This window comes from Vigna angularis, chromosome 8, assembly GCF_016808095.1.
Source record: "Vigna angularis cultivar LongXiaoDou No.4 chromosome 8, ASM1680809v1, whole genome shotgun sequence".
NCBI lineage: Eukaryota > Viridiplantae > Streptophyta > Magnoliopsida > Fabales > Fabaceae > Vigna > Vigna angularis.
Genome location: NC_068977.1, coordinates 33183471 through 33208057, shown reverse-complemented (window position 1 = coordinate 33208057; position 24587 = coordinate 33183471). Strand labels below are relative to the sequence as shown.

At 36.5% G+C, this 24587-nt stretch overlaps 1 protein-coding gene across 5 annotated transcripts in view; it reads right to left on the bottom strand.

Annotated features, from left to right (window-relative positions):
* LOC108345567 (uncharacterized) overlaps positions 1–24587 on the bottom strand; it is a 39533-nt gene that overhangs the window by 3938 nt on the left and 11008 nt on the right. For all 5 annotated transcript variants that reach the window (XM_017584169.2, XM_017584170.2, XM_052866776.1 and 2 more), the window contains 21 exons: positions 18070–18146; positions 17934–17988; positions 17781–17829; positions 17464–17601; positions 12405–12486; positions 12221–12299; positions 10735–10781; positions 8960–9171; positions 8633–8720; positions 7977–8096; positions 7774–7892; positions 7615–7687; positions 7395–7514; positions 7174–7242; positions 6907–7077; positions 6773–6820; positions 6466–6607; positions 6159–6256; positions 5572–5716; positions 5345–5433; positions 5158–5268 (listed from right to left, as the gene is read on the bottom strand). In XM_017584169.2, coding sequence (XP_017439658.1) covers positions 5158–5268; positions 5345–5433; positions 5572–5716; positions 6159–6256; positions 6466–6607; positions 6773–6820; positions 6907–7077; positions 7174–7242; positions 7395–7514; positions 7615–7687; positions 7774–7892; positions 7977–8096; positions 8633–8720; positions 8960–9171; positions 10735–10781; positions 12221–12299; positions 12405–12486; positions 17464–17601; positions 17781–17829; positions 17934–17988; positions 18070–18146 — 2132 coding nt within the window. The remainder of the gene's footprint in view (positions 1–5157; positions 5269–5344; positions 5434–5571; positions 5717–6158; positions 6257–6465; positions 6608–6772; positions 6821–6906; positions 7078–7173; positions 7243–7394; positions 7515–7614; positions 7688–7773; positions 7893–7976; positions 8097–8632; positions 8721–8959; positions 9172–10734; positions 10782–12220; positions 12300–12404; positions 12487–17463; positions 17602–17780; positions 17830–17933; positions 17989–18069; positions 18147–24587) is intronic.

Sequence of the window (24587 nt, the reverse complement as noted above, 5' to 3'; positions counted from 1 at the left end):
ACATATGCCATGCATATTAGACCTTCGTCTACTTTTTCTTTGATGAAGTGTCTATCTATTTCAACATGTTTTGTCCGGTCATGTTGAACCGGATTATGTGCAATTTCTATTGCTGATTTATTATCACAGAACAGTTTCATGGGACCCTTCAAATCAACTTTCAAATCATCCAGAATAATTTTTATCCATAATAATTCACATATTCCTTGAGCAAGTGCTCTAAACTCTGATTCAGCTGATGATCTAGACACTACATTCTGTTTTTTACTTCTCCAAGTTACTAAATTTCCACCCAGGAAAGTACAATATCCAGTAGTCGATCTTCTATCAATTAGAGATCCTGCATAGTCTGCATCGGTGTAGGCTTCAAGGTTCAATTTTTCATTCTTCTTGAATAGGATTCCCTTTTCGGGAGTGCCTTTTAAGTAATGTAGAATCCTGTAGGCAGCTTGAAGGTGAGACTCCTTTGGTTCATGCATAAACTGACTTATTACACTTACTGAATGGGCAATATCTGGTCGGGTATGCGCCAAATATATTAATTTTCCGACCAGTCTCTGGTACATCCTTTTTTCTACTTCTGGTTCATCTCCAGATTTACTCAGTTTGTGATTGGGGTCCATTGGAGTTGTTGTTGGTCTGCATCCAATAGTCTTTGTCTCAGCCAACAAATCAGTTATGTATTTTTGTTGGGATATAAAGATTCCTTGGGTAGAGTATGCTACTTCAATTCCTAGAAAATATTTCAGTTTTTCAAGCTCTTTGAGATCAAACTCTTGGACTAGTCTTTGTTTCAATTTTTCCTTTTCTTTTTCATCATTCCCAGTTACTATAATATCATCCACATACACCAAAAGAACTGTTACCTTCCCTTTTTCTGAATGTTTTATGAACAACGTGTGGTCTCCTTGGCTTTGTTTGTAGCCAAATCCCTTCATAACTTTTGAGAACCTCCCACACCATGCTCTAGGAGAATGTTTCAGTCCATATAGTGCCTTCTTAAGTCTGCACACCTTATTTTGTCTATCTCCTTCAACCCCCTGTGGGATATTCATGTAGATTTCTTCCTCTAGGTCTCCATGAAGAAAGGCATTTTTAACATCATACTGTAGTATTTTCCAATCAAAATGAGCAGCTAAGGATAGAAGAATCCTTAGAGTATTCATTTTAGCAACTGGTGCAAACGTCCTTAGAGTGTATCCTTTGGCCACCAATCTTGCTTTGTATCGTTCAAGTGACCCATCAGCATTATATTTTACTGTGAATATCCACTTACAATCAACTATATTCTTTTCTTTGGGTTTATCCACAATTTCCCAAGTGTTATTCTTCTCTAATGCTGTCATTTCCACTTGCATAGCATCTCTCCACTCTTTCTTTGCTAGTGCTTCAGTAATATTATTTGGTATAACCACAGAATTCAAGTTTACAATAAAGCTTTTATGGTTAGCTGATAATCTATCATAAGAAACATAATTTGAGAGAGGATAGAGAAGTTTTTTAGTGCAATTTCTAGTACCTTTTCGGATGGCTATTGGAAGGTCAATCTCATTTTTTGGTTCAGGTATTTCTTCATTTTCTGGTGCAGAACTTGGATTGGATTCATGGACTTGCATCATCTCTGGAATTTGCTTTCTCCTGGTGTAAACCTTGTTAAATCTCGAAGGATTGTCAACTTCTATTCGAGTTGCTTCAATGGGGAAATCTGTATCCATAGCTTGTGATCCTCGTTCAGAATTATGTTGTATAGTTGGAGGCTCAGATATGTTGGTTGTGATATATGGCAGAGTTAAGAACTCAGTATTTTCATGAGGGTCTTCTAGACATTGTTTTGTAGGATTGGTTTTGTTAAAAAAAGGTTTAGTTTCAAGAAAAGTAACATCAGCTGAGATATACCATTTTTTAATGATAGGATCATAACATTTATACCCTTTTTGTGTGGCTGAATATCCTAAAAAAATACATTTAACAGCCCTGGGATCTAGTTTATCTCTAGCTTGAATAGGGACATGTGCAAAGGCTGTACATCCAAATATTCTAGGAATCAGTCCATTTGATTTCTTAAAGTGAGGAAAGAAATTATTTAGGACTTCTATTGGACTCTTATTACTTAGGCCATGAGAGGGAAGTCTATTAATAAGATATGATGCAGTAAGAACAACAGCTTCTCCCCAATAATTTTTTGGAACATTCCCTTGAAAAAGAAGAGCCCGAGTTATATTGAGTAAATGCCCATTTTTCCTTTCTACCACTTCATTTTGTTGTGGGGTATAAACACATGAAGAGACATGGATGATCCCATTAGATTGGAAATACGAGGATATGGTTTGATTGAAATAATCTCTAGCATTGTAGGTCCTAAACTGATACAGCCCAAATATCTGTTGGGCCAAACAATATATTGGACAAAGAAACAAAAGAGCAAAAGAAATGGGGACAAGTTTATAGCAGGAGAAAACAAAATAAAGGGGCTGAGGTGGACAAAATTAGTTAGAGAGAGAGAATTGGAGGATCCTAAGAAGATTTACTTTTTCGTTATTACCTTTATATTGTCAGGGCAGTGTGTGTGGGGAGGGTATTCGGTTGTTGAATGAAATATAGAGTGGAGAGTACCGTTTTGGTCTCTTAAGGAGCCTAGCTCTGGACAGTAGGTTATTCCTTCTGTTTTTGGCCTTGATTTCAATGAAACAGGATCTATGATCCTTTCTTATACTATCTTTTCCTCTTAGTTCATTTCTTGTTCTGTGGTTTCCTAACATAAACCTTTTAATATTAACTCCAAATTGAGTTCTAATCATTGAGTGAAATATGGGAATGATAGTGTTGACATCAGATTTTTGTTTAAGCAAATAGAGCCAAGTAACCCTAGTGCAATCATCAATAAATGTTACAAACCAGCGGGCCCCAGAAATATTTGGTACTGTAGACGGTTCCCATATATCACTATGAATCAATTGAAAAGGTTGAGAGCTTCTATTATTGCTGTTGGGAAAAAATGCACGAGTATGCTTGGCTAACTCACAAGTTTCACAATGAAGTTTTGAGATATCTAAGTTTTCATACAAATGAGGAAACATAAACTGTAGCACCTTAAATGATGGATGTCCTAGACGATAGTGATACAACCATAGTTCATCCTTATTTGTTATACTGTGAAGGGATTTTGCTTGGTTGGTTTGGGATTCTTGAGATACTTCCAAGTAGTATAGACCATCTTTTTCTTTAGCAAGTCCAATTCTCCTCCCCGAGTCCTGTTCCTGAAAAACACATAGAGATGGGGAAAACATTGCAGAACAATTGAGATCAGAGGTTAGTTTCTTTATGGAGAGAAGACTGGCTGAGAGTTTGGGAACATGGAGAACATTTTTAAGCATAAGGTTGGGGTTTACTTGGATATTACCATATCCTGCAACAGTAGCTACTGACCCATTGGCAACAATAATTTTTCTATTACTTGGTGAGGGTGTATAAGAATTAAACAAGTGGAATAAATGTGTCATATGATCTATAGCTCCCGAATCCACAATCCAAGAGTTCACATTATATGAGGTATTCATACAAGAAGTTTTACCGGAGAAAACAAGAGAACATGATCCAGAGGGTTCCTCCATATTCCCCAATAGCTTCTTCAATTTCTTTATTTCTTCCATATTGGAATTGTCTACTGCTGGAGATTCTTTAATCTCTGTTTGTGTTACGTGCACTTGGGACTTTTGTTGTCCTCCACGATTCACCCACTCCTTTCCTGGAGGTTTGCCATGCAATTTCCAACATTTCTCCCTTGTGTGTCTCGGTTTTTGACAATAGGTGCACCATAAATTATCTCTGTTTCCTTTCCATAGAGAATTAGGAATTTGCTCATTTCCTTTCTGCACTAGTTCAGGTTTGGTAAGTAGAGCAAACCCATCTATTGGTTGAGACTCAAGCATTACACTCCTCCGACTTTCTTCTGCACGAACGATAGAGATGGTTTCTTCTAGTGAAGGAGTATCCTTTCTCCCTAGAATTTGCACTCTAACCTGATCAAATTCAGGATTTAGTTCTGCAAGAAAATCATACACACGATCCTTCTCTATGAAATTCTTCAAGAGGATTGCATCCTCAACACACTTCATTTCAAAAACTCTGTAGTGATCAAATTCCTGCCATAGATTCTGCAACAGTGCCGCGTATTCTGTGATTCCTCTGCTTCCCTGTTTAGTGGCTGCAGTTTTTATTTTGATTTCATATACTTGGGCAGCATCATTGGCTTTAGAATATGTGCGGTTTATGGAGTCCCAAATATCTTTAGCTGTATTAAGAAACATACAAGTGTCGCTGATGGTAGCTTCCATAGAGTCCCACAACCAAGTCATAATCATGGAATCTTTTTCATCCCATGCTGCAAATGCTGGATCCTCCATGCTTGGACCTTTTTCAAGGAGATGAACCAGGCATCCTTTTCCCTTGAGATAGGTTCTAACAAACTGGGACCATTTGAGAAAATTTTTTCCATCCAACCTATATGACGCTCGGAGACCTTGGAGTTCTCCATTTTTGTGTGAAGGACTAGAGACTTCTCTACTTGATGTAGCACCAGACATTGTAATCGGATGTTAGGTTAACACAGCGGAAAGAATAACAGCAGCAATTAAGGCTGCCCCCTTTTTTGGACGAGAATGGCAATGAAGGCCAACAATAGTTGAGGAACGACAATGAAGGCCGTGAGAAAAAAAACAAAGACCAGGGCTCCAGGAAAAACCTAGAGCTCTGATACCATGTTGCAAAAACAGTAGTAGGATGCTGGAATTAATTATTCTCTCATTCATACTTTTGAAACAATACATAGGTGTTTAAAAAGAAACAAACTATTGTCTAATTAAGGTAAAAATCTCCTGAAATAAAATCTCTACATCAGGAGATATCTACCCAATAATACCTGATCTTAATAAAAGGAAATCTGTCCAATAATTACTAATCCTAATCCCTTAATTTTAGGGATTACACATAATTGCAGGATAAGACATAATTGCTATATTAATTGTGTAATAAATTCACATATTCTGACAAGTACTACTTTTTCCCACTCGTTTTTATGCTACATATTATGTATGTTCACAATAAAGAAAAGGGATTCAAACAAATCAATATTTTGATTTTGAACTAATTGTTCCAGACCTGTAATATAGCAGGACTCTGTTCTTCCTCTGCAGCAGAAACAACAGCTTCAACTCCTTCCAAATTGTAGACATTAAATGCTCCAACAGCATAACCACCCTTTTCTGCATTCTTTATACCAAAAACTAAACAATATTAAAAGAGAATCAGTTCAAATTTGTAAAGCCATCAACAAAATTATCCTTACATTAAGAATTTCTTTCGTTGATGTAAAAATGATTGGGTGAGTCCATGACTTCACAACTTCTGCCAATGCTGTGCTGTTACCAACATTACCTACCAGAAGCGAATTATCTTTTGATAAGATGAAATATATCAAAAAATATAGGAATATATATTTTAATGCACCAGATACTAAGATTTAGTCCGAAACTGTAATTAAGAAGAGAAAAAGAGTTAAATTACAAAATTTACCAGGGAAGACAATGTAAGGAATTCCAGGATGTCTACTTTCAGGGCCTAATAGCCACAAGGGAATACCAGCAAGTGCTTGTCCAACTATCTTCGCACATCTTGCACCAAGGGCTTTCGTAGCGAGGTCTGAAGACGTAATACCACCCTGAAGGTGCTACGTTTGTCAGGTATGATTATAATTAAACACCAAACGAGCACAAAATTTTATTATTTTACTTGTGAAACAGTAAAGATAATTGCAATGAAGTTTTTTTAAAATATTACCTCAAAATCTGTTGTAGTAAATTAAACAAAAAAAAAAATGTTTTTGAACCTATTTCTTGCTTTCTTGAGCATGAAACCTAAGTGACCACTTGTACTTCTGTACCTCTAAAATGTTTTAATGAACAATACCTTAACAATACATTTCTCATGTCAATTAACTTCGTGATAAATCATAGCTAATAACATGATCATAATACAAAGTGTGCCTGGATGATCAGCCCAAAAACATGTTGGCAATATAAGCAATATTGATCAGCCCAAAGGAAATGTCATGTTTTCCAAATCAAAATGAGCGTTCACTGTGCCCTTAAAATATGGAGTACCTTTGCAATTATATAGCGAGGTTTTGTAGTTACTCTTTTCACTATTTCCACCAAAGCAGAACTCACTTTATAGTTAATGTCCAAACTCTCAGCTGCAGCTGCACATTTGAAGAAAACAGATTAGATTGAGGGGCATAACTTGTATTTCTCCAACTTAATACACTACACTTTGCTTTGAATGGTAGGTAAAAAGAAAGCAGAAGTAAGCTATCTCAGAGATGGATCTTCAAAGAAAACAGTTCCCAATATTACAACACTAATGAAGAGATGGGAAGAAGAAAAAACAAGCAAAAGAAGAAAGACAAACTTCTTCCAGTTATGAGATTTCGGCTGGTCATTATTAAAGTGTCTTTATGAGCTTTAAGATATACGTCTGCTAATTCAGCTGTTCTACTGATTTCCTCCTCCCTCGCCTCAATAGGGCTCATTGCAAGTTTTTCAACTGATACCTAGTACAAAGAAACCCTTGTCATTAGATTGGCAAATGAAATTTCAAAAAAGAAATTGCGTTATGCATAAGAATGAAATGCCTTTGCTAAACAAACATTCATCACCATTCTCTCCATGAGAGAATTAACAATGAAAAATGAGGTATAGACTTAGAATTTTAGTACCTCAATGCTTTTTAAGAACTGACCACACTGTAGTTTGAGTTCTTCAACCTGTGGATTACAACTTGCAAGCATAAGCATAAATGAGAAATTGGATATGCTTTAGATTAGATTTGGATCTTAATCTCATTGATCACCTGCTTTGTTGTTTTTGGAACATAGGACCCCACAACTATCAGACCACCATTCTTTTCATTAGCTATTCCTAGATCACTTGGCAATATTGGAGGCTTAGAGATGATTCCCATAAGGGCAGAGACAAAACTAGCAGCAGTGCGACACAAGAAACGTTTTCCTGTCAATTCTGCCTGTTAATAAGAAAAAATAGTCCAACAATATTTGGATCAGTAATAAAACACAAAAAATAAGACAAAAAGGCATGGAAGAAAAGAAGGAAGGTTTGCCTTGATCATTCCAAGTGCAAATACAGTCATGTCTCGTTCACTAGCTGCATTAACTATGCATATTGTCCCCTGCTTAATACAATAGACAGTCATAGTAAGTGGACTGAATATACCTTCGTATTTGTAATTTCTTACCGGACAAAGTAGGCCACACGTTCTCTTCTAAGAAGTTGAAAGTGTACAAACTACTATGCATGAACTATATCTCTTATTCTGTATACCTTCTGCAAACTGCACAGATGCTGACAAACTGCATTTGGTCCTCCTTTCCTCAAAAGTTGGATAGAAACAGATGCAACACTACTAGCAAGTATTCGGCCATTTGTCTTCTCCTCTACCCACTATAATCGGATAAAAAGAAACTCAAAATTTAGAATTTATCCAAATCATGCAAAATATAAATTGCATTGACCGAGTCAATAAAGGGATTAGAAGCTTTACATCACGCAGGTTTGAAGATTTGTAGCCAAAGGAAGCATCTTTGGCAAACTCTGTGTCCCCTGCAGGAACAAGTCTGCAGTGAAAAAAGTTAAAACTCAGGACTCTAATTTGTATCCATTCATAATTCGTTATAGCTAGATCATGAATGGCAAGACTTACATATCAGAATCATCAACATAGTGTGTGTCTGCAATAGTATAACGTCCCCCTTGAAGGAAAAAGGGACAAATTATCCATGCATCCATTTCACCCAATACTGAAACAACCGCATCTGCTTCCTGTACACAACAACCTAGTATGATTTAGAAAATTGAAGAGTATAGATATTTATTGAAATATGCTTATTGGGATAAAATCCTTGCCTCTGGAAAATGACCTCGTAAAGTTGAATCTCCCCTCAAAACTACGGAATAGTCAATGCTGTCAAATGATTTCGCTGCAGTGTCCAGATTTCTGCAAATCTCTTTTATCAGTGCACTGGCCTGTCACAGATCAATCGTAAACTTATAAACTTGATATAGATGAATAATGAATTATCAAGTAGCTTGAACTCTGGTTGGGACACAAGGCCCATGCTTCAGATTGTTTTAATTTATGGCTGGTGCTTAAAATTAAGGTGTCGTATGTATTTCAGTTCAAAACTTTATTCAGCTCAAATATTGCATTTCAGTGATGACACTCTTTCTTTGTACTTCAACGACAAGCTTTTCCATTTCCTGGGCAACAATATGACAAGTGGTGGAGCTTGGTTGATTCAGTTGTGGTGGCCAAATACAAATAGTATCACTAAAGCAATTTAGATACAAATTGTTCTGGTGGCCTAACACAGAATATCTCTCGTACACTTGTTGCCTATTTACACTTGAATAGAGTTGTTCAATATTTCACCCATGGTTATTAGTAGAATCCTTACAGAAGAGAGAAAAAAATAAAAGTATTTTTCCTGTTGTTCAATAATTCACCCATGGTTATTAGTAGAATCCTTACAGAAGAGAGAAAAAATTAAAAGTATTTTTACCTTGTCGGAACTAAGTGACCTGGAGTTTGTCAAAATGAAAAAGCATTTTGGACTTTTCCTAAACTGCTCAATCAGTGAGTCAGTAGTCCTGCAGTGAAACATGTCCAATTGAGTAACAACTTGCGATTTTATTCAGGAAGATCTAGCTTTCAATCCCAATCTCATGATGACAAATTATTATTAATTGTATAAATGATTAAAAATGGCACAATATGAAAGAAAAATCAGCGCTTTGGTGGTTTGGTTTGAGGTAGCATGGTATGAGATACCTTTCGCATTGATTCTGCCAAGACAATAGAAATAGCTAAGAAAATGAAATAAACTTACCATTCTGTTAATACCTCAATATCATGAACAGTTTGTGTTCCTGTCGGATCATCATCTAATACAACTAAAATCTTTGAATTGCTTTCTTTTAGTGTTTGTACATCAAGAACATGATCTTGGGGCCACTCTGGTGGAAGAGAACGTAACATAGTGTCTTTCCTTTGTGTCTGAAGTTTTCCTTCAACTCTTACACCAGTTAGCATCTCGTAAACCTGTGCAAAAGTTGGTAAGCCTCCCAGGTTATTCCAGCCATTGTTAAACAAATGTAGATTGTATGTAAAGAGGATTCCAGTCTTTTAAGATAAGGAGAAGGGTTTATTCAATTGTTTTTATTTTCTAGTCAAAATCATCTCGAAATTTCAGAATTTTAATGTTTGGAGCAAGAGATCAAAATTATAACTGATGACAGTGAAGTTGTCACTGCTGATGATTGGTGAAAGGAGGTTAAAAAGGCAAAGGAGAGGGAAAAGGTGCCAACAAATTCACACACTATCATAGAGTACCATGATATCTGTCTACCAGAAACTTAAACCTAGTACAGTTTAATGTTTGGTGATAACTATAGCTTCACATTCCTATAGATAGGCTGCTACATGGAAAATAGAGAGCTAAGTACAAGGAACACTATCTTTCATCATCCAGTAACAAATAAAGAATTCAAGGAAATTGAGAAAAAGGAAAATGCAATTTTATAAAAATGAATTTCTCAGTTATTTATACAGAGGAATAACATGGGCTACAAACTAGACCTGAGCCTAAATAACTGGATAACCCAACTTGTGAGGTCCTAGAAATTATAATAATTAGGAAAATAAACAAACGAGGATAAATAGATATTTTAAACAAAAGATAAAAGGATTTATTATTTATTTTAGAAGATTTATTTTTTTAAAAGATTACGGTAACAGATAAAATGGTTTATTACAGAATGAGAGTTGCCCAACTAAGTGGTCACTAAGCAACCATATACACAGGAATGCTTTAGATTGGAAAATATGTAAAGCTCAAACCCAAAGAAGTTCCTACTTTACGTGTGGCCAAGGAAGCACAGTGAGAGATATTATTGAAAGATTTCCTCCTTATATATATGTTTAAAATCTATTGTCATTCAAAAATGTTTTTTCAAAACCACCAGATATACACCATGGAAAAAACACAAAGACACAAGCAAAACTACAATTGAATTTGTTATAGAAAAATAAAAGTTGAATTTTGATACAAGATAGGGTGGGTTTGTGCATTATTGACGCTTCAAACTCAAAGAGATCTTGTATGAGGGGGCACGTTATACATAAAACATCTGGGAGCCTTTACCTAATGAAGAAGCAATATTACAAAAAATCCCAAATCAACAATACAGTAGAAATAGACCTGTAAAACATCTATACTTGATTTGCCAGCTAATAATATTTAGATCATGACATAGTATCAAGATGCCCACATCAGTTGGGAATATGGTCAAAATACTCCTAAAAAAAGTAAGACTTGGGTAATCCTTGAGCTAAATTTTGAAGTTGAGCTGGGCTTAATTTACTCGTAACGTTTGAGAGCCTAAAGGACCAAGTTATCTAGAGCTCATCCTTGCCATACCAATTTTCTAATAACAAGTTAAATTTCAGCCCCAAATTGGTGGATTTTGTGTCAAGCCCGAATATGGCAGACCCTAAATTCCTATTTTAGCAAGTTCATTACATTCTAATTGGACTTTGTGATATCAGAAAAAACTAAAATCTGAAACTCCAGAGGTTCTACGAACTGAAATTAGTTATTCATACCTTGACAACACCAGCATCATCAATCCGTCCCCAGCCAGCAGAAGAACCTGTACAGTAAGATTATAAGTTTGAGCAAGCAATTCTCCTATTGTTCCCTCAAACCCCCTTTTAGCATTTTTAATATGTACCTAACAACATGAGCATTTTAACTCAAGATATCCTGCAAACAACTCAAATTACTTACTAGTATCCCACTCCTTGTGATTTAGTATTTACAAATCAGAAAATACAATGTGCAGACAACTCAAGATATGCACCATGTGCAGAAAGTCCAAACCAGGGATGGAACGGGCAAGTACCAGTTTGACCATACTTACTTCTAAGTAAAATTTCATACCTGTCCCGTCCTCGTCCAGGTATGAAATTTGAATTTCATCCCTATCCCCATCAGATAACAAGTATACCAAGTGTCTTACAATCGCTCCCTTACTATTCCAAATATTACATAAATAATTTTCTTACAAAAAGAAAACACAACAAAGAAAACATATATTACAAGGATTATCAAAATGACACATTTTTTTCTTCAATTTCAAATTTCAAGAAAAAATATTATAATTATATAAATATTAAAATAAAGTATCACATAACAATTACATAAATGTCAAGTAATGATAAAGGATTAAACAATTACACATAATTGAAATTTAAAGACAACCACAACATTTATTATTTTTTCAAATGTTAAGAGGGAAAGTACATTGGAGATTTGAGTAAACTTGGTAATAGTGAACTAGTTGAATTGTTGAGAGGCTAAAAAATTGTGCAGCATAAGAAAAGTTCTTTAAATGATACAAAATTAAAAACCAAAGAGAAAAGACAAGATAAGTTTGTTAGGTTACCTAATAAACTATCGAGTTTACATAATTGAACACTGAAAATTGATAATTAGACATTCTCATGTAACAAACAATAAATAACAAATAAAATTATAAAAAGGAGTAAAGATGATAAATTGTGTACCTTAAAAAAAATTTAATTTCATAAAATTGAGCTTTATATTTCATAAAATGCAATACATTTGTTTGAACGAAAATGCACTAAGAAAAATAATTCAAATGAGGTTGTGATTAGAGAGAAAGTACCTAAAGGGTCTATGGTGGATGTAAAAATGAAACAATTGAGATAATGATAAATTTTGTAGTAAAAGAAGGGTAAGTGGTTACATAATAAACTAGAGGTGTTTTATCTAAAACGATGAAAGGGCAGCTATATACAAATTCATTCCCGTAATCATACACGATTTCAAATTGGTTATACTCATACCTTTATCCAATCAATGTTGGGATTTCTCGCCAAAATAGAGGCCGGATTCGAATAATATTTGTGAGGTAGTTAATTTGTCATAATGTTCAACTACTTGTGATAACATGATATCAATTTAAGTAATAATATGTTCATTTAAAAATAAGATCATGAACAAAAAGATCCTACATGCACCATCTAGACTGTATACATCATTAAGATTCAAATTAATATACAGCACCTGCCAGATATAGTTGGTGAGCAATAGTTGATAGCTGAAGTGGAACTTTCCATGTAGATGATTCACGAGTAACAATTCCCTGTACATGAGTAGCATAGCAATAGTAGATATTACTAAAGTAATATCAGTACAATATTTAAATAAAGTGTCCCTGCTGAATAGAATGAAGAATATACTATCTTACCATGTCCTTCACAAAGATATCAAGTGCTGAACATGGTGTGTAATCATTGTCTATCATGTGTTGGCCACGATTCTCAAACATCCTGAAACAAAAGACATATCTTAAGGTTAGCAGGTAAATTTTCTATTAAAATCTATGAACATGCTTTAGAAAAGAACAATGTAACACAAGGAGAGAAGTGAAAATAAAACCAGAAGAGGATAAACAATACTCAAGAATTAGAGACAATACAAAAGAAATCCTTTGAAATAGCCATGAACACATAATTATAGAGAAGACATGAACACAACCATAATAAAAATAAATGGATTACCAACATCACAAATAGACCAAAAAGTTATCAAGAAAAAAAAAATAACTGACTTCAGAATTATTGAGAAGACGGCGTGATTACGTTGAATATAGAGAAAACTAGGTATAGGGTTAATTTCTCTTGAGTTTAAAATACACATAGGGTAATATATTTATATTGAATAATGATACAAGTATATATGACAACCAAACATAAATATGATAAATACAAGATTTACAACAATATCAAATGTCTATGTTTCCCTAATTAACAATAGAGGCTGTGTTTCCTTAATTTCCCTAATTAATATGAAACGCAATCTTCAAGTTGGTGCATACAAATCGTATTATCAAGTTTGTTACAAATATAATCAATTTTCGATCTCCTTAAAGATTTAGTGAGAATATTTGCTAACTGATCATTTGAGTTAACGAACTCAGTCTTGATGTCTCTAGATATAATCTTCTCTAGAAAGAAATGTCAGTCAATCTCAATGTGTTTGGTGTCAGAGCGGCTGCAGCGGAATGGTTAGCGTGGGATAACAAACCAAGAGGGGGGGTGAATTGGTTCTTACTAAAATCGTGTGCCTTAAAAATTTCTACTCAATTAAACTTACTTAGCAAATAATAAAGACAATAAAATAGAGTAAGGTTGAGAGAAATTTGCACAGATGATTTTATCCTGGTTCGGATCTTACCAATCCTACGTCCAGTCGCTTATCTCAAAAACAAGATAAACACTTCACTAATCACAAAACTATTACAAACTACAATCACACAGATACAATTTGTAAAAGTTTAGAAAACACCTCTCTTGAAGCCACAAGAGATGAAACAACACCTCCTTTGAATCTTCACAAAGGATGAAACACTTCCTCCGAATACTTCACGAAGGATGAATTCCTCTTCCAAACACTTCCTTAGATACACCAAGGATGAACCAGCTATTCCTCTATCACCGTAGCAGTATTTCACCAACTCTACAGACAGAGTTTCCTTAGCTGAGCAAGAGCACACAATTCTCAAGAGTTTCAGAGTATTTTGGCACAAGGGAAGAGTTAGAGTTGAGAGAAAATGAGAGTCTATTTATAGACTCATCCAAAGGCTCCTCCATTTTCGCTTTTAGACTTTCTGACTGTGTTAATCGATTAGCTACAGTGGTTAATCGATTAACAACCCAACGGATACTTCAACGGCTCTAAAAACGGCTAGTTTTTCAAACGTTCACCTTGTTAATCGATTAACAGCCCTTGTTAATCGATTAACGCTAATCGATTAACACCCTCTGTTAATCGATTAGCACTGCACTGCTTGGCTTCTTCATGGCGCACTGGAACAATCGATTAACAGCCCTTGTTAATCGATTAACGCTAATCGATTAGCACCTCTTGTTAATCGATTAGCACTGCACAGAATTTTGCTTATGGCTTATTTTTACATCACTTTTGAATGCATACATAAAACTACTAATTTTCCTATGTTCATACAATTATTACAAAAGATTACAAGTTTTCAAAGATCATTCTTCATGAGTCTTGTTTGTTCTTGACTTTGAATTGGACATCATCAAAACTTCATCTTCATCAATTTGCTAACATTTGGTTCTCTCATGAAAAAAAAAATTAGAACTATTATGAAGAGTCGCCTGATTGTCATATATAAGTGTCATTTGAGTGACATCTCCAAATTGTAACTCTCTAAGCAATTGTTTAAGCCAAACAAGTTCACAAGTGGTTGAGGTCATAGCTCTATATTTTGCTTCTGCACTAAATCTTGCCACAACACTTCGTTTTTTGCTCTCCCAAGAAATCAAATTACCACCAATAGAGACACAATACCCGAAAGTAGATCTTCTATCAAAAGGAGATCTTGCCAAATCAGCATCTGAATAACAAACAACTTTTGTATGGTTATTGGAACCATATAACAAACCTTTTCCAGAAGATCCTTTAATGTACTTTAATATGTGGATAAATGCATTCAAGTGATCTTCACATGGAGAATTGAGATATTGACTCACCACACTAACTGCAAAGGAAATGTCATGACAAGTAACTACATGGTAATTTAATTTCCCAACCAATCTTCTATATTGCTTAGGATCTGAAATAGGCTCCCCCGAATTTGGTAGGAGTTTGGTATTAGGATCCACGAGTGTGTCAATAGATTTTGAATTCACCAACCCATTTTCCTCCAAAATATCCAATGCATACTTCCTTTGAGATATAATAATACCATAGTTGGATTGTGCTACTTCAATACCCAAGAAATATATGAGTTTTCCAAGATCTTTGGTTTGAAAATAATGGCAAATGTGTTGTTTCATCTCGGAGATGCCATGATGGTCATTGTCTGTAAGAACAATGTCATCAACATATACTATCAAATAGACACAACCAACACTTGACCGTAAAAGACTGATTGATCTGCCTCACTTCGAGTCATACAAAATTGTTGAACAACGCTATTAAATTTTCCAAATTAGGCCTTAGGAGACTATTTTAGGAATATAAAGATTTGCAAAGATGACATATCAATTCAAAAGACTCCCCTTAAGCAACAAATCTGAGAGGTTACTCCATATAAATTTATTCTTGCAAATCTCCATTATGGAAAAGAATTTTTACATCCAATTAATAAAGCGATCATTGTTGGAGAGGAGTCATGGCTAGAAATAAACTAACAAAAGTCATCTTTGGTACTGGAGAAAAAGTATCACCACAATCCAATCCAAAAATTTGTGTGTAACCTTTGGCAACAAGTCAAACTTTGAGGCAATCAATAGTAGACCAACTTTGATAGAAAAATCCCATATGCAACCAACAACAAATTTTCCATACGGTAATAGGGCGAGCTCCCAAGTTCCACTATTCTAACGAGAACTTAGTTCATCTAGCATGATTCGACCTCAACCAGAATGAGCTAAGACATCATTGATAGATTTAGGGATGCACAAAAGAAATAGATGAATGGTGAAGATAATATATGGTAATTCAAAGATATATAATGTAGAGAGGGATTACGAATAGCACATATACCTTTACGAAGGGAATTGGGAGATTAGACTCAGTTGTCGAAGTCGAAGGAAACAAAATAGTTGGCACATGAAGTGAGTCACTTGGTGGTTATTGGAAATGATGTCCTCGACTATAAACATGAAAGGGTAGTGGAGGAGGAGAATCTGACGATGGATTATGTATAATAGGAGGATCACAGATAATAAGAACATTAATTGGAGAAGACAGAGACACATCGGAAGAACAAGGACTCAAAGTAAAAAGAAAACTCATTGAAAGTGACATTTGCAAAAACAAAATAGGGGTTAAGAGAAGGAGAAAAACATTTGTTTCCCTGTTGGGGTCCAGTAAATCCTAAAACCACGCAATGGTGTGATCTAGGAGGTAACTTATCAAGACCAGGACCAAAATTACGAACAAAACATGTAGACCCAAAAAATTTCAAAGGCAAGGGATGGAGATGTTTATGAGGAAATAAAATAGAATGAGAAAATTTGTTATCTAAAACTGAATATGTATATGATTAATAAGAAAAATGCAATAAGAATAGCATCACCCCAAAAATATTGTGGAACCTCACCATGAATTAAAATGGTGCGAGTTGTTTCAATAAGATATCTACTCTTGTGCTCAACCACCCAATTTTGTTGAGGTGTATAAGCACATGTAGTATGATGGAGAATTTTATGAGAATCCATAAATTATTTAAAAGAATTTGAAAGATATTCACGACCATTATCACTTCGCAAAGTTTGAATAGAAACACCAAACTGAGTTTTAATTTCATTATAAAAGGTTTGAAAGATATAAAATAAAACAAAACAATTTCCTATTAAAAATAACCAAGTACATCTTGAAAAATCATCAATAAAAGTAACAAAATATTGAAAACCTGAAATTAAACTTAACATGACTAGGACTCCAAATGTCAGAGTGAATTAAGGCAAAAAGGGACAAAGCACGTTGTGAGACACTACTAGAAAAGGAACTATGACTATGTTTCCCTAATTAACACGACTCACACACCAAACTAGACAACATGAACAAGCTAGGAACAAGTTGTTGCAATTTGACCAGACTAGGATGACCTAGCTGAGCATGAAAGAGAGATGAAGACTCCATAACTGTGTGAGCATGTTTAGAAGCATAGAGATGATAAAAACATGAGACTCACATCTGGTGCCAATCACCTGTCTCAAGAGTGGTTGCGATCATCACATTGAGATGCCAAAATAGAGGAATCATCAACAAAATCAATTTTATCATTGATAGGTTTACTTGGCACATGTAAAAGGGTGGAAAAAGTACAAGAAAAATTGGGTATAACAGGGGAACCCTAAATCTGATCACGGACATGAGAATATTTATCAACATGTCCGTGTAAAGCATATACCATGAACTTTGACCATTGCTCTATTCCTTGGGCGGGAGTAGAGACAAGAGGTAATAACTCGTTAAGTTCATGAAAAAGAGTATGAATCTTACTCAAATAATCAGCCATAGAGTCCTGATTTCAAGGAGCAACAATACACATAGGATAATATATTTATAATAAAGAATGAAACAAATACATATGGCAACCAAACATAAATATGGTAAATAGAAGATATTGTTGCAAACAATATCAACAAATCTACCAATATCAGACAATATCAAATGTCTATGTTTTCCTAATTAACAATAGAGGCTATGTTTCCCTAGTTAACATAAAACTCAATATATCCAACGATTGCATCATAGAAGACACATACCAGGAAGTTCCCCCACTAATTGTAATGAAATTGAACAACGGTCTTGTATTCAAACCCAACCGAGCTGCAAATGCTATTGCCTCAGCAGCTGCGGCAATGTGAACTCCAGCAAGCAATTGGTTAATCATCTTTATACCACTACAGAACAAATTTAACTGATTTTATTGTACATTATTTTGAATTGATGATACTACATTTAGTGGATTTCAGTGTCAGAATTAACATTGCATTACCTGTTTCATGCAAAAAAGAAACAAGTATCAGTATTAATCAAAGGAAAAAAATGAATTAATAGTGATTGGTAAATTAATAAATACCTTCCAGAACCACAACCACCTTTGATGATATAAAGCTTCTCGCTCAAGGCTGATTTCAAAGAAACATAAATTAACTAGAAAATTATTTCTGAAATAACTTTAAATCCAGAATTAGAATTAGCAATTTTCACTTCTATTATCAGTTCGTTTTACCTGCTAAGACCTGACCAGCACTCTTAAGGGCATCATCAGTTCCTGAAGCCATTATCTGAGGATTATTCATTACATCAGTGTCTTGGTACATAAAATCTAAAACGAAGTTCCGATAAAAGACGGATGTATTTCACACCGTAAGTGTTCCCAATGAGGCCCTCTGAACACCTCCAGAAACCGGGGCATCCACCAACTTCAAATTCTTACCTTCATCTGCATTATTATCATGTCGATGGTTACTAATAGAGTAATTGAACAGAACCTCTGTTTTTGTAAAACTGAATGACATTTGCCACATTAGAAAAATTGTTTCTGTTACATTTGCCACATATCAACCTTACTATCCACTACAATATCAGCCGTCATCATATCCTCCTACCCAAAATCCTTACCAGTACATTATGCAGACTCCTCCTCTACCATTCCCTCACCACAATCCACTTTAGCTAACATTACTCCTCAGCAACAATCTCAGAGTTGGTATGTTGATTTTGGTGCTTCACATCATGTGACAGCAAACCCTCCTGATATAAAGTATTATTGGATAATTGTCAAGGTCTTCCTATTAAATCTACTGGTTCTATTTTATTTTCTTCCTACAATTCCAGTCATGTCTTCATCTTAACTCAGGATGAACAGACAGAGTATTGTTGCGTGATGAACTCTATACTTACCCTTATATGCTTTCACAAGCTACTCCAAACAGCACCTCCCTTCCCACTATCTTTCATACTTCTTATAGTAGCTCTTTAGTCTGTAAAGACTTCCAGTATTACTTCCTTGTCTCTATTCGAGTTTCAAACAAAAATGACATTGACTTTTGTGCTACCTGTTGTATAGGAAAATTAGGCTATCTTCTCACCTCTCTACAATTTATTATACTCTTGAACTTATTTTTTCTGATCAGTGGGGTCCAGCACCCATACAATCTTCTAAGGATTATACTTATTATTTGTCCTTATCGATGCTTTTAGTCATTTTATCTTAAACTATTTTCTTAAAACCAAATCTGAGACCCTCACTATTTTAAAACAGTTTAAGGCCATAGTTCAGTTTAATACCAAAATAGAAGTCTTGCAGTCTGATTGTGTTTCGTCCTTTCACACAATATCTAAATACCTTGGGTGTGCAACTTAGATTTATATGCCCGCATACTCACAAGGTATATTGTGGAAATGGGATTGGCTCTATTATCTCTATGAGAAATAAAGAAGATTGGGAGAAAATATCCCCTTATGTGTTTAGACTACACATAGGGTAGTTTATTTATATTGTAAGATATGGGCCAATGCCCTTAATACAGAATAGACTAAGCCCAAATAACAGAAACACACATCTTAACATCTAACACTCCCCCTCAAGCTGGAGCATATAAATCATATGTTCCAAGCTTGTTACAAAGATAATCAATTCTAGGTCCTCGTAAGGACTTAGTGAATATGTCTGCCAACTGGTTGCTTGAGTTAACAAACTCAGTCTTGATATCTCCGGATATGATTTTTTCTCGAATGAAATGACAATCAACTTCAATGTGTTTGGTTGTCTCATGGAAGACAGGATTAGAGCTAATATGGAGAGCAGCTTGATTATCACATATAAGTATCATGTGAGTGACATCTCCAAATTTCAATTCACTAAGCAATTGTTTAAGCCACACAAGCTCGCAAGTAGCTGATGCCATAGCTCTATATTCTGCTTCTGCACTCGACCTTGCCACAACACTTTGCTTCTTACTTTTCCAAGATATCAAGTTGCTACCAATAGAGACACAATATCCAGAAGTAGACCTCCTATCAGAAGGGGAACCAGCCCAATCAGCATCTGAATAGCAAACGATCTTTGTATCGTTGTTAGGGCCATATAGCAAACCTTTTCCAGGTGATCTTTTAATATACTTCAGTATACGAACAACTGCATCCCAATGGTCTTCACATGGGGAGTTTAGAAATTGACTCACCACACTAACTGCGAAGGAAATGTCAGGACGCGTAACAGTAAGATAGTTTAATTTACCAACTAGTCTTCTGTACCGTTCAGGATCTGAGAAAGGCTCCCCCTGATTTGGTAGGAGTTTGATGTTAGGGTCCATAGGTGTCTCAACAGATTTACAGTTCATTAACCCTGTTTCCTCCAAGATGTCTAACGCATACTTCCTCTGAGATATGACAATACCATCATTGGATTGTGCTACTTCAATACCCAAAAAGTACCGGAATTTGCCAAGATCTTTGGTTTGAAAATGATGACAAAGGTGTTGTTTCATCTGAGAGATGCCAAGATAGTCGCTTCCTGTGAGAACAATATCATCGACATACACTATTAAATAGATACATCCAGCACTCGAGTGGCGATAGAACACTGAATGATCCGCTTCACTGCGAGACATACCAAATTGTTGAACAACACAACTGAATTTACCAAACCAGGCCCGAGGAGACTGTTTTAGGCCATACAAGGATTTGCGAAGACGACATACCAATCCAGATGACTCCCCCTGAGCAACAAAGCCAGGCGGTTGCTCCATATAAATTTCTTCCTGCAAATCACCATTGAGAAAAGCATTTTTGACATCAAGTTGGTAAAGAGGCCATTGTCGAAGAGCGGCCATGGCAATGAAAAGGCGAACAGAGGTCATTTTTGCCACTGGAGAAAAAGTATCACCATAATCCAAACCAAAAATCTGTGTGTAGCCTTTGGCAACCAGTCGAGCTTTCAAACGATCAATTGTGCCATCAGGACCAACCTTGATAGCATACACCCACCTGCAACCAACAACAGACTTTCCAGATGGTAATTGGACAAGCTCCCAAGTTCCACTTTCCTGTAAAGCACTTAATTCATCCATCATAGCTTGACGCCAACCAGGATGAGTTAAGGCATCACCCACAGATTTGGGAATTGACACAGAAGAAATGGATGAGAGACAAGTATAAAAAGATGGAGATAATCTGTGGTAATTAAGAACAGTATAATGGGGGGAAGGGTTACGGGTAGAGCGTATACCTTTACGGAGGGCAATAGGCAAGTCAGACTCAGTTGCTGGAGCCGGAGGAGACACATGAGGCGGCACCGGAAGTGAGTCATGAGGGAGACAATTACGGCGACTATAAACCTGAAGGGGTGGAGGTGAAGGATGATCCTGTGGTGAATGAGAGTCTAAAGAAGGAGAAGACAAAATGGGTGGAGCATCACCAGGAGGATCACAGATAAGAGGAATATCAACAGTAACAGGGAGAGGTACAGAACTAGAAGATAGATGTGAAAAGTAAAAAGAAGACTCATCAAAAGTGACATCAGCAGAGATAAAATGACGATTGAGGGAAGGGGAAAAACACTTATAGCCCTTTTGTGACCGTGGAAATCCTAAGAAGACACATTTGTGAGACCTAGGAGATAACTTATCAAGACCAGGACTAAAATCATGAACAAAACATGTAGACCCAAAAACTCGAAGAGGTAATGGATGCAGAGGGTCTTGAGGAAATAAGATAGAATGAGGGATTTTGTTATCTAGGACGGAAGATGGCATGCAGTTGATAAGATAACATGCTGTGAGAACTGCATCACCCCAAAAACGTGAGGGTACTTGACCATGAATAAGAAGTGTACGAGTTGTTTCAATAAGGTGTCTATTCTTACGCTCAGCCACCCCATTTTGTTGAGGGGTATAAGCACATGAGGTTTGGTGAAGAATGCCATGAGAAGCCATAAACTGTTTAAACGGTTGAGAAAGGTATTCACGGCCATTATCACTACGTAAATTTCGAATAGACACCCCAAACTGTGTTTTTATTTCATTGAAAAAAGATTGAAAAATAGAAAACAACTCAGAACGATTCTTCATTAAAAACAACCAAGTACATATGGAATAGTCATCAATAAAGGTAACAAAATACTGAAAACCTAAAATGGACTTAACACGACTAGGTCCCCAAATGTCAGAATGAACCAATGAAAAGGGGGACGACGCCCGTTGTGAGACACTACGAGGAAAGGAACTACGAGTATGCTTCCCTAACTGACAAGACTCACACGACAAACTTGATAATGTGGACAACCTCGGGACAAGTTGTTGTAGTTTGGCAAGACTAGGATGACCGAACTGAGCATGAAGAAGGGATGGTGACTCCATGACTACGCCAACATGTGGAGAAGGGCGGAGATGATAAAGGCCATGAGACTCACATCCTGTGCCAATCATGTGTTTCGAACTCCGGTCCTGCAACCAAACAGAATCTTTAGTAAAGGAAATAACACAATTAAGAGTACGAGTTAAACGACTAATGGACAATAAGTTGAAGGGAGACCCAGGGACATAAAGTACATGATCAATGGATATGGATGGAAAAATATTAACAGTACCAATACCATGAGATGAGACTCTAGACCCATCAGCCATTGTTACCGAGGGTAAATTAGCCGGACATGACAAGGAAGAAAACAAGGACTTGTTACCAGTGATATGATCGGTGGCGCCTGAGTCAAGGACCCAAGGTCCAAGGGAGTGAGTTAGACCAACAAAAGGTGTACCTGTACGTGCAACAGATGCAGATGTAGTGGAACCAGAGTGCTGATGATCCTCATACCATCTGAGAAATTCGTTAAAGATTGCAGGTTTGTCTACGATATTAGATGAAGTAGGATGGTCTGCAGACGGTGATCGGGGAGGTGGATCAGAATTTGCCACTGCTACAGGTCGAGGAGGACGTCCATGGAGAGCATAACATCTATCAATCTTGTGGCCTAACTTGCCACAATGGTCACATTTTGGACGTCCTTTACTTGGCTTGCGAGACCGACTTCGATCATCACGTTGAGCAGCCATAACAGAGGAATCATCAGTACGAGGAGATGTCTCAGTGACGGGTTTGCTCGGTATACGCAAAAGAGCAGAACAAGTAGAAGTAAAGTTGGGTATGACAGGAGAACCCAAAATCTGATCACGGACATGAGAAACATCATCAGAGAGTCCGTATAATGCCAACAACATGAAGAACTTTGATCGTTGTTCCAATTCTTCAGCAGGAGTGGAAGCAGGAGGTAATATATCATTAAAGTCATGAAGAAGGGCATGAATTTTACCCAAATATTCTGCCATGGGACCAGGATTGCGCGGACCAATAACAGTTAATAGGTCCTGACAAACACCATAAAGACGCTGAGTGTCATTTGTGTATAACAACTTTGCTTGTGCCCATACTTCTGAACATGTCTCATAGGATCGAAACATTTGTTTCAGTGAGGAGTGAATGGTGGACTTTATAACAATGCATAACTGAGCATCAATTTTCATCCAGCGGGAAGTGTCATCTATGAGAGCAGTAGTCACATTTTGAGTAAGATGATCTAAGTACCCCTGACTCTTCAACCAAAGTTTGATGTCGGACGTCCAGGTTGCATAATTTGTGCCATCTAACTTGTCAATGGACAAGTGTACATTCACATAATTAGTATATATTGAGGGATCAGAAGATGAGCCACCAATAGAGGTGTTTGTAGACGAGGAAGACGCCATGGAGAGGGAGAAACCCTAAAAATTCAAAGTGCTCCGATTGACGCAACGACCACAGATCCAGAAAGAGGGCGAGGAGGCGATCACGGCGGTGCTGATCGGCGGCGGAAAGCTCCGGCGACGCGCCGGCACGCGCGGCGGCAGCGGCGGCAGCGACGACTCTTGCGGCGGCGCGTGGAGGCACGTGAGAGCTCCGATCGCGGCGATTTTCGTGCGACGGTGGTCGCCCGGCCGAGACGCTTCCGATGGTGTGGTCGCCGGTCGATTCTGGTGCTCCGGCGACGGCGGCGGCGGCGACGCGACAACAGCAGCAGTGATGGGTGCCGGAGACCGTGAAGTTGACTGGAACTATTCCTGTGCTCTAGATACCATATGAGAAATAAAGAAGATTGGGAGAAAATATCCCCTTATGTGTTTAGACTACACATAGGGTAGTTTATTTATATTGTAAGATATGGGCCAATGCCCTTAATACAGAATAGACTAAGCCCAAATAACAGAAACACACATCTTAACATCTAACAATCTCAATCATCTCTTCCTATGCATTTTTCAGATCATGAACTTCAAACAGTTGTGTATCTTATCAACAGAATTCCATCAAGTTATCATAATTTTCCTACAGCTCACCAAGTTCAATACAAAAAGGTTCCTGATTTTGATTTTCTAAAGGTATTTTTGGTTGTGCCTGCTACCCCATTTTTGGAAATGTAGTGAACATGATGTGTCAGTCCACAGCTCAACCTTTAGTCTCCCACTGAGTTGCTACATAAATAACTCTGAGATATCTTCAAGGGACAGTTACTATGCAACAATACTCTGTCTGTTCATCCTGTGTTTTGACTACTGACAAATCTTCTGACACTTACTAAATAAGGTTGAAATGATGACATCAATAAGGTTGAAGTGAATTTTATCCTTTGAAGATTTTTAAAACAGAATTTCATCATGTCTCTTGCTTGTCTAGAAACTTTTATCCAATTAATAACCTATGCGAGATTTCCTTAGATTGATTATTTTTGAAATTTTTAACTCGGCTATCCAACTTGGTGATCTATTTTTCCTGATATTTGTATGGCACCTGATTCATTTTCTTAAAAATTATCCCATATTATAAAATGTACAAAACTTATGTATTACGA